Below are 15,522 nucleotides of genomic sequence, written 5' to 3' on the forward strand. Positions count from 1 at the left end.
ACCCTCTCTCACTCTTCCCCTTTCAATCCCAGACACTCTACCAGACATTTCACCAAACATCACTTCACCCTTTCCTTTCATCTTTGTCTCACACAAGGCCAATACATCCATCCTTCTACTTCTAAACATACTTCCAATCTCACATCTTTTACTCTCTATCGTACTACATCCACGCACATTCAGACACCCCAAAACTAGAGTGCGGGGAGCAGTCACTCTCCCCCCCAGCTTCATCTCTTTGTTGATGCCTCATAGGATTTTTATACAGGAGAGGGGGTTCCCAGCCCCTCGTCCCGTCCCTTTTAGTCGCCTCTTACGACACGCAGGGATAACGTTGGCGCTATTCTAATTGTTTTTATGCCCCCGCGGCCACACACACACACACACACATATATATATATATATATATATATATATATATATATATATATATATATATACACACTACAAAAAAATCCCAAAAAGGCAATTTATCTATATATAGCATGTATATATATATATATATATATATATATATATATATATATATATATATATATATATATATATATATATACTGTATATATATACATATATATATATATATATATATATATATATATATATATATATATATATATATATATATATATATATACATACATATATATATATATACATATATATATATATATATATATATATATACACACATATATATATATATATATATATATATATATATATATATATATATATATATATATATATATATATATATATACTCTACATATTTACAAAAAACTCACAAAAAGCATGTGATGCTCAGATGCAATAAATTAAAGGAAACAGTTAAATGCTGAATGAATCCTGACTAGTTTCAACTATAACATCAATAAGAGGACCGATTTCCTGATAGAGAACTTGAAATATAGGCTATATGGTACAGCGAGGATTCAAGCATTCAAACAAACATTCTTGTAACAAAATATTCGATAAAATATGTATCTGTGTTGGTGAAAATCCAAACACTCCAGTGCCTCTGTGGGTGGAGCTCATTTCTTTAACCAGTTGAGACGATTAACGGGCAACTCGGATATCTAGCCGTCTTTACCCTCAAGCCTTCTGAGAGTTACTTTCCATTTTTTTATATAAATATGCATTCTTTTAAAATAATTTCAGTTATAAATGTATATACAAAAAATGTACACATGCAAATACACCTACACATACATACATAAATGCATACACACACAAATACATAATTGCACACATACATGAATGCATGCATATACATATTTATGCATATATGCACACATATACATGTATGTACACTTATGTGCATGTGTATGCACTGTATATACTGTACTCCAATTATTTTTCCTTATGAGGCCCTTGGGCTTGTAGTAATCTGTATTTCCAACTAGGTTTGCAGCTTGGCTAATAATAATAATAATAATAACAACAACAACAACAACAACAACAACAACAATAATAATGTACGATAATAATAATAATAATAATAATAATAATAATAATAATAATATACACAAATAATAATAATAATTCTACAAAAAATATCTTTCTCATTACATATTACACCTAAATTAGTACCAAGCAAACATTATAAAAATACATTTAGCATAAAAAATGAAAGAAAAAAACAAATATTTTGTATCGTTCACTCCATGCTCCATGTTTATATTAACCAATGAGTAAATCTATATTATCATTGCTTGTTAATGAGTGTATATACCTACACCTGCTAAATGGTCTTAATTTGCAGTTTGTGTGTTAGAAAAAATAATGCCTTTGAAATATACATGCACTTGATATATGCATATTTAAAACATGCTATATAGTTTAAATGACTAAAACTGTACACACTAATATTCCTTCACGAATTATGAAAAGGTACTGAATTATAAAAGAGCATATATTGTAATTCAAATGATTATTACCACCACCAGCAATTGTGCAACCCTATTTCAAATATCCTGAACATAGTAAAAGGAGGTTCCACGAGTCTCCCACTGAACGCTAAGACACACGACTGCTATAAAAATATTGGGTCCTCACAACCAAACTAACAATTTGTGACACTAACAGGCATGCAATCTAGTTCGGTAAAGCTCCTTGCTGAATAAAAGTGGCATTAAAGATGACGATAATAGTAATAATGCTAATAACTGACATTTTTATCAAATTATATGGTTATCTATCTAAACAAAAATTAATGTTTTTAACTGTAATAGATTTTTCTTAAATTTGTGACATTACGCAACACAGTACGTATACCACTGAAACAAATGAAAATGAAGATAGTACTTGCTATCTAAATTAAAAGGATTCCAGACTGCAATGAAAATGACGAAGGATTCCAAGTTACAGTAATTTCAAGATAAACTTATGAAGTACTTGCATGGAAATCACACCCCATCCATACCCAAATTTATTTGAGCTTCTTTCTATTATTACCTTATAACTTTAGTTCCAATTTACCTGTACAGTACTGTAGATATGTTCACTGGTTATCATACATTATACTAGTTAACTATCATTCGTAAGCTTAACCTGGACTCTTAACGGAATTCATTATTGTGATTATCTTTTTGATGAAATAAACCTAGACCTGGATCACATTTTAAATTACATTGATTCTTACATATAGGTCACATAGGAAAAAATTCTTTATACCCTCACCAAGGGAAGCTTCTTCCCTAGGTAAGTCCCACCCTCTTCACCTTTTGGTCATCACAATTTGAAATTGAAATGAGATTTTTTACATTACCACTTGAATTGTGGATGCGGGAAGTATCAGAATAATAAATTTTATTATCAAAATTGCTTATTTTGATGAATCTTATCTTTACAGGAGGTTATATTGATGGCTACCACATTAACCCTGTAATGGTAATCAGACAACAAACCTAAAATCAATCTAAATCCTTATCAAATGTTTTAGTCTTCTATATCTTTCCATTCTATAAACATTTAGAAATACAACCTAGAAGTAAAAGAAACCCTGCATGAAAATTCCGCTACCTTACCATTTCATAATTAGAGTCAAAGTCTTAGCCTATCCACTATCTTATGTTTGCTTAGCTCTCTCCCACTTGATATTATAAAGTATAATCCTAAACTTAATTTGATTATGTGGATTAGCTTAGAAACTCAGTAAACTTGTTGAGATCCTCAACTATTATAAACATCAACAAGGGAAATAGAACTAACATAATTATCCAGTTACCTTTACTTACTAAGAGTATTACTTAAATAAAAAGGTAACACCTAAAGAGCGCCTAAGGCATTTACTCTAACCCATATAACTTTGGATGAACTAGAACCAATATTGCAAATATACCAAATAATAATAATTTAACACTAATTTTAAGGAAAAATAACTGAAGCATTATGAAAACTGTAGTGTTTCTTGGTCAATGTAACATTGAGAGGACTAACAGGTGAAGAGTGGGTCGCGAGTCATGGGAACCCTTCAAGCGTTTCTTCCATAGGTTGGGGGAGACAGAATGTAAAGAAGTTTTTCTTTTGTTGAATGTCGAAAGATTGTGCTTGGTTGATGAATGGAATGTGAAATAATGGTAAGTTCTTAAGGACCATGGGTTCAAGAAGGACAGGGTGGTGGGGCGACGATCGCTAGAGCGCTACCTCGCAGATCCTCTAATGGGAGAGGATCTGCTGTAGGGGACGAAGGTTCGGGAAGCAAGAGACCTACAACTAATCAATTTTATTTTTATAGCAGTGCAATCAATCTGCATATTTTTATTAATCATTACAACATATTCTAAATGTGGATATTTTCATTACCTTCAGTGTCATTGGATGTATTTTATGTCCAGCTATTACCAGTTTTTTCTCTTTCTTTTATTATTGACTTGAATAAAACTTCAAAATCATATGTACAATTATAAATCAATAGAAAGAAAATGTACTTATCTATGCAATAAATATGTTGTAGAGTCTTAACTTAAATAGTTTTTGTGCAGGATGGGTTAGGTGAAATGTCCCCCCCCCCCAAAAAAAAAAGACATGAAACTTGGGTAAAAAAAATTTGGTATGGAGTTGGTGCTCGAATGGTTAAATGCACAAAGATCCCCTTATTTAAGTAGAGCTATCTGGAAAATTCTCTCAATCTTTCAACATTCCATACAACCCAATGGAAGTCATATCTCCTAGTGTTCTTTGATCAAAGTGTGTTTGAGAGGTAATTTGTTTTCATTTACAGCAATGACCATAGTTTGAGCTAAAACAACAACAGGGAACCTTGTTAGTAACCGGATATACAACTCAAATTCTAAATTGAATAGATTCGAGTCCTCGTTTGTTCTTAAAGTTATTGTTTTTTATCAAAATTTGAGGTTAGGAAAAATCATAAAAACAGTGAGTCCTACAATAGATTAAGGAAAAAATGCAAATCACACATTAACAAAATATTGAAATAACGTCTACTTATCTGCAATGGAAATGCATAATGAATGACTTACTAAATAATATTTAGTAACATTTAGCCCTATTTAGCGAACCCCAAAATAAGGAATATATGCTTACCCCCTTCATGCACGTTTTTTATAAAGATTTTCTTTTTATCAAACAAGTAGAAGATTGAAAGAATGAGAGTATGTATCAGGCAAGCACAGAAAATACTTTGCAAAATCTTGCCTTAAGGGTTTTAGAACTGTTTGATATACTGTATTCTTTATCAAGTCAAATTATTCATCAAATATTTCAAAAAATTCCATCAGTTCTCTATGTAAAAAGGAAGTCATGGTAGACCAAAAAAAAAAAAATCCTAAAGCAAACTATCACTCACTGTGGTGATCTGTAAACTATAAAAAAAACAGTTATCAAATGCAAACAAACGACTTTTCTCTACTTAACAAAAACACATCATTTGCCAAAGAATGTATGCTATTATCATATTTTTTAAATAAAGACTCACCCTTTGATGAATTGAGTGTGGTAGGACGAAACCCTGACTGTTCCACTTTGTTCTGTATGAGATTCTGGACACTCTCAGCAGACTCCTTGACCCGAGACAGCAACCCTGCTCAAGTGCAACCAACACAATACCATAACCCCATTAGTGAACACTGGACAGAGCAAGGTTACATGCTGTGCCATTTGCAAGTTATACCAATCAATCTTTTTACAATTACAAATTTGATGTTTATTGAGTTATTTTTTTTTTCTTTGTCTATGTAATCAGTACTGCACAAATGTTTCCGTCTCGTGTAGTTAATGTGAATGAGGTTAAACCTTATCTAACAAGTTAAATAGAAAATACTTTGGCTTTTACAATGTCAGTATGCACATTAGTAAACATAAGAGAGTCCTAAGAGTCCTAAGAGGGTACATCAGTTGGACACATTGACAATGTTAACAATACAGCATATTCACTAAACAATATAAAAAAATAAAGATAACCAGTCTGATAAGACGTCTGGCTAAAATACATTAATGACTCCTTTTCAAAATACTATATAAGCTAATAAATATACTTGTATATGAAAAATAAATCTTTAAATGAATGCATGTGTAAGTACTGAACAGTATACAGTATAAAGTATGCATCTCAAGGAAGATGTCTACCTTCAAAGGATGTAAATTCTTTCCCATGCAAAGTGCTTGAAAATATATCTAATCTAAGATCCCTTTTTAAAAGCTTTAAATAAATGTTTGAAGGAACTAATCTTAACAGAAAATCATTATATTTTGGCTAAACTAATACAAGCTATAGGTATGGGAGAGTATTGTATGACAATCAATTATTAAAGCTAATCAATTGTGGTCACAAATGAAAAAAGTGCTTGACTTTACTTATCAATTAAAATATCAATCCGACTAATTTTACACTCTAACTAATAATTTCAATATATTTTTAAGTGACAAAGTGAAAACTAATTTATTAGATGCACTCTAATTGCAACAAACATACAAACTCTATATGTGATATGTCATAACTAATGCTACTCTTTCAACACCAAATCCCATGACCGAATCTAAATGGGAAAATCATACTCTTAATTACCATATAAATAAGTCTGAAATCAGTGTGAAAAACTCTTGGTAACATCTATCAGTTCTGAGGAACCATAATGCTAACGAATAAAACAGCACTAGGAAGGGAGATATAATAATATCTATCATCATTCAACATCAGTTATCACAAAACAACCACATCCAGCAGTATCATTATGGGCATTGACAAGTCATTTGGCATTAACCCTTCTGCCTCTACCATTGTATTTAACATATGTTGCAACAAAATATTTGATACTCTTTCTGTCTCTCCTTATTCTTATCATGTAATCTTCATCCATTTTACAATTCTTCCATTATGGTCAAAGCAATAAAAATTACTGGTAGTTAAAAACTTTTATTATAATGACCCCACTTGTAGTTTGCTTCAGGATCATTTACTGCCAATAAATTGTTAAAAACTATTTTCAATAAGTTTTTATTCCCTCTATAATTTTTATTTCATTGCTAGACTTTTGGCAATTAAACAAAGGAGAATTTATGTGCTACGGCATGTTAATCATGTATTCCATATTATTTTTATTTCATTGCTAGGTTTAGAAGAATTTCAGTGCTTAAACATGTTAATTGTGTATTTTCATCCTCTATGGGTAAGTTTAACATTTGAAATAACTATCAAATTAAAATTATTTTGATACAAGACTTGTTTTATCTTATTCACTCATATGAACAGTTTCTTGTAATGCTTCAAGACTTGTTACAAGACTATTCTTTTATTTTGAATCCTATATAGCTTTTGATAATGCTTCAACAAAAGTTACTAGGCTTGTTTACTTTTATTTAGACCCATGAATAGTTTCTGATAATGGTTCCATACCTGTTTCAGGACTTATCTTCTTTGATTCGGACTCACAAACAGTTTCTAATAATGCTCAAACACCTGTCACAATACTTGTTTATTTTATCTAGCTCATGGCCATTTCTGATAATACTTCGACACCTGTTACTGGTTTTTTTTTTTTTTTTTTACTTTTAATCAGACTCATGAACAGCTTCAGATGTTTCAATACATGTTAAAAGGCTAGTTTTCTTTTTTTCTGACTCATGAAGTTTCTGATAATGCATAAAAACCTGTTACTAGGCTTGTTTTCATATACATTTATCAGAATTATGAACACTTTCTAATAATGCTTAAATACCCGCAACAAAACCAACTTTCTTTTATTCAGACTTATAAACTGTTTCTGATAATGCTTCAACACCTGTTAAAAAACTTTATGTTTTTTTTCATTCAGACTAATGAACAATTTCTGATAATGAACCAATGCTGTTACAAGACTTGTTGTTTTCTATCATGCAAACCATGAAGAATCTACGATAATGCTTTAAGACTGTATAACTTTCTCAGAATAACTTTGTTAGTTATACAGTCAAAGGTCACATGTGGAGAAGGTCAAGATAATAGCATCTGTTCCTCACTTTTGTCCATAAGTCTAAGGGTTGATTTGGATGCTGAATAATAACTTCTGAGCCATTTCTTGACTCTACAGTACTACCCAGAAGGATAATTAGCCCTCAAAAGTTAAATCTGGATGCAGTTGTTTTCTTACACATTCAGAAAAACATTTTACCCCATTGCAACTATAGCACATGCATATTTAAACATTCTCATCCATTCAACTCTACACATATCCAAAACTAAATTCTCTCAAAACAATAAATAAAATTTCCATTATTTCCCTTCTTAATATTTCCAACTACTAAAATGACTCGCTGCTCTTTGCAAATTGATGCTACATGTTTCATAGTGTCTACATATCTTCAGGTCTTTTCGTGTACAAGGCTTCTAACTACGTGCAACTTCTGTTGTTTCTCAAAATAATAGTAATTTCAATAATAAAAAATAATCTTAATAATAATCATATAAATAATTTCAATAATGATTATTTCATTATCATTATTAAAATCCTCCCTTACTATTGAATTACCGCCGAGACAAAATAGCACCAGGAAATACAAATAACCACACACAATTAATCTCCAATTGCTCTATGCCCCTGCTTATGCTTTGCATATGAATTTACTAAATATAATAAAAACTAAAACTTATCAACATTTAAGTAAATTTTAATAAATTTAAAAAAAAATAAATTATCTGATCATCTGAAACCTCTTACAGAAGATAAATAATAATTAGGTTACTCCACATGGAAACTTCTGATAAGATCTACAAAGGTACTGTCTACAATTACAGTTATGTAAAATGATATTTTGATTATAAAATAAATTTTCGAATATACTTACCCGGTGAATATATAGCTGCAACTCTGTTGCTCGACAGACAACTCTACGGAAAAACTCGCCAGCGATCGCTACACAGGTTGCGGGTGTGCCCAACAGCGCCATCTGTCGACCAGATACCCAGCTCTTATGTAAACAAAGACTCAATTTTCTCCTCGTCCCACTGCGTCTCTATTGGGGAGGAAGGGAGGGTCATTTAATTTATATTCACCGGGTAAGTATATTCAAAAATTTATTTTATAATCAAAATATTTTTAAATATTTAACTTAGCCGGTGAATATATAGCTGATTCACACCCAGGATGGTGGGTAGAGACCAGTAATATATGTTTACATTTTATGAGCTAAGAGTTTTTTATTTCATTTTAGAAGTTATCAAAATAACAAAAACAAAATAAATAGGTACCTGGTAAGGAAGTCGACTTGAACAATTACTCTGCCTTTTAAGTACGTCTTCCTTACGGAGCCTCGCGATCCTCTTAGGATGCTGATCAACCCCTAGGAGCTGAAGTATCAAGGGTTGCAACCCATACAACAGGACCTCATCAAACCCATAATCTAGGCGCTCTCAAGAAATGACTTTGACCACCCGCCAAATCAACCAGGATGCGAAAGGCTTCTTAGCCTTCCGGACAACCCAAAAAACAACATTAAAAAACATTTCAAGAGAAAGATTAAAAGGGTATGGAATTAGGGAATTGTAGTGGTTGAGCCCTCACCCACTACTGCACTCGCTGCTACGAATGGTCCCAGTGTGTAGCAGTCCTCGTAAAGAGACTGGACATCCTTTAGATAAAAAGACGCGAACACTGACTTGCTTCTCCAATAGGTTGCGTCCATTATACTTCGCAGAGATCTATTTTGCTTAAAGGCAACGGAAGTTGCAACAGCTCTAACTTCGTGTGTCCTCACCTTAAGCAAAGCTTGGTCTTCCTCACTCAGATGTGAATGAGCTTCTCGTATTAGCAGTCTGATAAAGTATGATAAAGCATTCTTTGACATAGGCAAAGATGGTTTCTTAACTGAACACCATAAAGCTTCAGATTGGCCTCGTAAAGGTTTAGTGCGCTTTAAATAGAACTTAAGAGCTCTCACAGGGCATAAGACTCTTTCTAGTTCATTGCCTACAATCTTCGATAAGCTGGGAATATCGAACGATTTAGGCCAAGGTCGAGAAGGCAGCTCATTTTTGGCTAGAAAACCAAGTTGTAGCGAACATGTGGCTTTTTCTGACGAAAATCCGATGTTCTTGCTGAAGGCATGAATCTCACTGACTCTTTTAGCTGAGGCTAAGCATACCAGGAAAAGTGTCTTTAAAGTGAGATCTTTCAGGGAGGCTGATTGTAGCGGCTCAAACCTGTCTGACATGAGGAATCTTAGTACCACGTCTAAATTCCAACCAGGTGTAACCAAACGACGCTCCTTAGTGGTCTCAAAAGACTTAAGGAGGTCCTGAAGATCTTTATTGTTGGAAAGATCTAAGCCTCTATGCCGGAAGACCGATGCCAACATGCTTCTGTAGCCCTTGATAGTGGGAGCTGAAAAGGATCGTCCTTTTCTCAGGTATAAGAGAAAGTCAGTTATTTGAGCTACAGAGGTACTGGTTGAGGATACAGAGACTGACTTGCACCAGTCTCGGAAGACTTCCCACTTCGATTGGTAGACTCTAAGGGTGGATGCTCTCCTTGCTCTAGCAATCGCACTGGCTGCCTCCTTCGAAAAGCCTCTAGCTCTCGAGAGTCTTTCGATAGTCTGAAGGCAGTCAGACGAAGAGCGAGGAGGCTTTGGTGTACCTTCTTTACGTGTGGCTGACGTAGAAGGTCCACCCTTAGAGGAAGACTTCTGGGAACGTCTACTAGCCATCGAAGTACCTCGGTGAACCATTCTCTCGCGGGCAAGAGGGGAGCAACTAACGTCAACCTTGTCCCTTCGTGAGAGGCGAACTTCTGCAGTACCTTGTTGACAATCTTGAACGGTGGGAATGTGTAGAGATCTAGATGTGACCAATCTAGGAGAAAGGCATCTATATGTATTGCTGCTGGGTCCGGGACTGATGAGCAATAGATTGGGAGCCTCTTGGTCAGCGAGGTTGCAAAGAGATCTATGGTTGGTTGGCCCCAAGTGGCCCAAAGTCTCTTGCATACATCCTTGTGGAGGGTCCATTCTGTTGGAATTACTTGCCCTTTCCGACTGAGACAATCTGCCATGACATTCAAGTTGCCTTGGATGAACCTCGTTACTAGTGAGATGTCTTGACCTTTTGACCAAATGAGCAGGTCCCTTGCGATCTCGTACAACGTCAGTGAGTGGGTCCCTCCTTGCTTGGAGATGTACGCCAAGGCAGTGGTGTTGTCCGAGTTCACTTCCACCACTTTGTCTCGAAGGAGAGACCTGAAGCTTTTCAAGGCCAGATGTACTGCCAGCAGCTCCTTGCATTTGATATGCATGATCCTCTGACTCGAGTTCCACAGTCCTGAACATTCCCGACCGTCTAATGTCGCGCCCCAGCCCACGTCCGATGCGTCCGAGAAGAGAACGTGGTTGGGAGTCTGAACAGCCAGGGGAAGACCCTCTCTTAAGTTGATACTGTCCTTCCACCAAGTCAGGCAAGACTTCATCTTTTCGGAAATGGGGATCGAGACCGCTTCTAGCGTCTTGTCCTTTTTCCAGTGAAAAGCTAGATGGTATTGAAGCGGACGGAGGTGTAGTCTTCCTAATGACACAAATTGTTCCAGGGATGATAGCGTCCCTATCAGACTCATCCACAGCCTGACTGAGCAGCGTTCCTTCTTCAGCATGTTCTGGATGCATAACAGGGCTTGACTTATTCTGGGGGCCGACGGAAAAGCCCGAAAAGCTAGACTGTGAATCTCCATCCCTAAATACACAATAGTTTGGGATGGGACCAGTTGCGACTTTTCCATATTGACAAGGAGACCAAATTCCTTGGTCAGATCTAGAGTCCACTTTAGATCCTTCAGACAGCGACGACTGGACGAGGCTCTGAGAAGCCAGTCGTCCAAATAAAGGGAGGCTCGGATGTCCGATAAATGGAGGAATTTGGCTACATTCCTCATCAGCCTTGTAAACACGAGAGGAGCTGTGCTTAGGCCAAAGCACAGGGCCCGAAACTGGTAGACCACCTTTTCGAAAACGAATCTCAGAAAAGGTTGGGAGTCTGGGTGGATGGGGACGTGGAAGTAGGCGTCCCTTAGGTCTAAAGAGACCATCCAGTCTTCCCTTCTGACCGCTGCTAAGACTAACTTTGTGGTCTCCATGGAGAACGTCGTCTTTGTGACAAAGACATTCAGAGCACTGACGTCTAGCACCGGCCTCCACCCTCCTGTCTTCTTTGAAACCAAGAAGAGGCGGTTGTAGAATCCCGGAGATTGAAGGTCCGAGACTTTGACCACCGCTCCCTTCTCTAGCAAAAGAGACACTTCCCGTTTCAAGGCTCGTCTCTTTTCTTCCTCTCTGTACCTGGGAGAGAGATCGATGGGAGACGTTGCTAGAGGGGGTTTCCGTACAAAAGGGATCTTGTACCCCTCTCTGAGCAACTTCACAGATTGTGCATCTGCGCCTCTCTTCTCCCAGGCCTGCCAGAAGTTCTTGAGTCTGGCTCCCACTGCTGTCTGAAGTTGCAGGCAGTCAGACTCTGCCCTTAAAGGACTTGGATCCTTTCTTCTTCCCTCGCTTCCCTTCGGCACGAGCACCTCCTCTGCTGGAGGCTCTGCCACGAAAGGGCGGAATAAAGCGAGACGCTGGAGTGTCCATCCTTGGTCTAGCTGACAAGGTAGGCAAAGGGGGAGCTTTGCGAGCTGAGGACGCAACAAGATCGTGAGTGTCTTTCTGCACTAACGAAGCGGCTATTTCCTTTATCAGGACTTCTGGAAAAAGGCACTTGGAAAGAGGAGCAAAGAGAAGCTCAGATCTCTGGCACGGTGTAACTCCAGCAGAAAGGAATGAGCAGAGAGATTCTCGCTTTTTTAGGACTCCGGACACAAAAGATGCAGCAAGCTCATTAGACCCATCACGGACGGCCTTGTCCATGCAGGACATAATGAGCAAGGAAGTCTCTTTATCTGTCGAAGAGATCTTCCTGCTTAGGGCTCCTAGGCACCAGTCTAAGAAGTTAAAAACTTCAAAGGCCCTAAAGATTCCTTTCAAAAGGTGGTCCAGGTCCGATGATGACCAACAAATCTTTGAGCGTCTCATGGCAAGGCGGCGGGGAGAGTCTACAAGACTTGAGAAGTCGCCCTGGGCAGAGGCAGGAACTCCCAAGCCGAGAACTTCTCTCGTGGCATACCAGACGCTCGATCTAGAAGAGAGTCTAGCAGGGGGAAAAGCAAATGCTGTCTTCCCTAAACTCTTCTTGGACTGTAACCAGTCTCCTATCACCCGCAAAGCTCTCTTGGACGAGCGTGCGAGGACGAGTCTAGTAAAGGCAGGTGCGGTAGAAGGCATGCCTAAAACAAACTCTGAAGGCGGAGAACGAGGAGCCACAGAAACAAACTGGTCAGGAAACAGCTCTTTGAAAATAGCCAAAACTTTTCTAAAGTCCAAAGAGGGTTGAGAAGACTTAGGCTCGTCCAATTCTGATTGTTGTTCATCTTGATGCGCAGCAACATCATCATCAGAAAGTTCCTCATCCGACAACTGATGAGGAAACGGCAACGGAGTGGGTAACGGCTGGTTCGCTGAGTCCGGTCGCACTGGTACATGCGTGACTGAGCCGGACGCAACGTCATGGACCTGCTGCCCAGTCTGTGAGCTGGCAACAACCATGGTAGCGCGAGGACGCACAGCGTCTACCCGAGACTGTCTAGACTGACTGGGTTGCGCAGTGGAAACCACACTGGGTTGCGGAGGTTGACGCACCGCGTCAAAACAAGGCAACTCTGAAGGTTGTTGAACATCCAGAACGTCAAAGCCAACCTCCGTGCGTCGCTTAACATCAACATGCAGCTGGCAGACCACACTGGAACGCATGGGTGGAGGAACTCTCTCAACTGGTGTGCGTGAGAAGGTTACCTCAGCGTCCACAGGACGCACAACCGATCGCTTGGAGGGTTGTAGGCTAGGTACTGCACTAGCTGGTACGGCAGCAACCTTCTCCGCATGAAAGTACTGCATCAGAGACGTAAGCTTAGACTGCATGTCTTGCAGTAAAGACCACTTAGGGTCTACGGGAGCAGGTGCGGCGACAGACGGTGTTAGTGTCTGAAGCGGTACCGCTTTGCCTCTCTTAGGCGGTGAGCAGTCATCGGATGACGGCAACGAGTCCGAACTGACCCAGTGGCTACAACCGGGCCGTTGGACTTGTCCTGAAGGGACCGATTTACGTTTTAACGGTCGCGAGACCTTGGTCCAAAGTTTCTTGCGAGAAACACCTTCAGACGACGAGGTATAAATGGGCTCTCTCGTCTTAGGTAGGTAGGGGCGATCTTGGGGAGATACGCCCGATACCACGGAGGGAACGTCTGTTCGCTGATTAAAGCCTCTCGAACCCATGCGTCGTACGACATTGTTTCTCCCCTGGACTTGGGAGCTTGCGAGAGGTCCCGGACTAGGAGGACGACAGGCACGAACAGACGAACCCTCAAGCGCAACACTGTCCACAACACTATCACTTGGCACTTTAGCACTTCCCACTGCACCTTGGCACTTAAGCTCCTTAACATCCGCCATGAGCTGATTGCGGTCACTTGCAAGGGACTCAACTCTCTCACCCAGAGCCTGGATAGCACGCATCATGTCAGCCATCGATGGTTCCTGAGTGCTAGGAGGGGGGTTAGGAGCAACCACTACAGGGGAAGGAATAGGTTGTGGGGCATGAGGAGAGGATACATCAATAGAACGAGAAGAACTTCTCCTAACTCTATCTCTCTCTAGCCTACGTGTATACTTTTGAAATTTGATAAAATCGAATTCCGAAAGGCCAACGCACTCCTCACACCGATCTTCCAATTGACAGGTTTTACCTCGACAATTGGAACAAACAGTGTGAGGGTCGATAGAAGCCTTCGGAAGACGCCTAGAACAGTCCCTAGCATTGCATTTCCTAAATTTGGGAACTTGTGAAGGGTCAGCCATTTTGAATTGGTCAAGGGAAAATTCCAAAAACGATCTAAGTCATCAACAAAGAATCCAATACAAAAAAGAGTTCAAGGATTAATTTGAAGAAAAACTCTGCACAGCGAAAGCTCAAAACTAGAATATAGTACTTCACCAATTAGATGTGAAAAACTCCAGTTTAGCAACAGCGAGTAAAGTACGTCCTGCCGACACGGCGACAGAGAGAAAATTGAGTCTTTGTTTACATAAGAGCTGGGTATCTGGTCGACAGATGGCGCTGTTGGGCACACCCGCAACCTGTGTAGCGATCGCTGGCGAGTTTTTCCGTAGAGTTGTCTGTCGAGCAACAGAGTTGCAGCTATATATTCACCGGCTAAGTTAAATATTTAAAAAATACAGTAGTGTATATATATATATATATATATATATATATATATATATATATATATATATATATATATATATATATATATATATATATATATATATATATACAGTATATATGTATGTGTAAATACATATATATATATATATATATATATATATATATATATATATATATATATATATATATGTATGCTTGATATATATATATATATATATATATATATATATATATATATATATATATATATATATATATATATATATATATGTATGCTTGATTATATATATATATATATATATATATATATATATATATATATATATATATATATATATATATATATATATATATGTATGTTTGTATGTATGTGTTTGTGGATGCACAATCTGCAGATATATGAATATCTACATGCATTCTATGAAGTGCAGTACTGACACTATAATTTTCTAAAAACAACAATATACTGTAACTGGTAATACTGTAACTAAATGGCACAGCTCTGACTAGTACAAGCACATTCACGCTATACGTATGTATTATTTACATGCTATGGGTACATCATTTCTAAAAAGCACAGAATGATGAAGAACAGATTATTATTGATGAATATTTCACACTAAATCTAAGAGACTGAATCCTACTTATAAATATAGTATTCAGTATCTTGTATAATAAAAAATTTTAATTTTGACATAAAGGCAGCAATTGATAATAATTTCATTAACATCAGAATATTACACATCTATTTAAATATCTTCATTAAACTGGTTAACCCTGTT

The 15,522-nt window shown here is 37.4% G+C and overlaps 1 protein-coding gene across 5 annotated transcripts in view; it reads right to left on the reverse strand.

The window, feature by feature from the left end:
• Rbcn-3B (WD repeat-containing protein Rbcn-3B) overlaps window positions 1–15,522 on the reverse strand; it is a 307,575-nt gene that overhangs the window by 136,210 nt on the left and 155,843 nt on the right. For 4 of the 5 annotated variants that reach the window (XM_068378881.1, XM_068378883.1, XM_068378882.1 and 1 more), the window contains one exon: window positions 4,940–5,044. The exons of the other annotated variant lie outside the window; for it this stretch is intronic. In XM_068378881.1, coding sequence (XP_068234982.1) covers window positions 4,940–5,044 — 105 coding nt within the window. The remainder of the gene's footprint in view (window positions 1–4,939; window positions 5,045–15,522) is intronic. 5 annotated transcript variants of the gene reach the window in all.

This window comes from Palaemon carinicauda, chromosome 8, assembly GCF_036898095.1.
Source record: "Palaemon carinicauda isolate YSFRI2023 chromosome 8, ASM3689809v2, whole genome shotgun sequence".
NCBI lineage: Eukaryota > Metazoa > Arthropoda > Malacostraca > Decapoda > Palaemonidae > Palaemon > Palaemon carinicauda.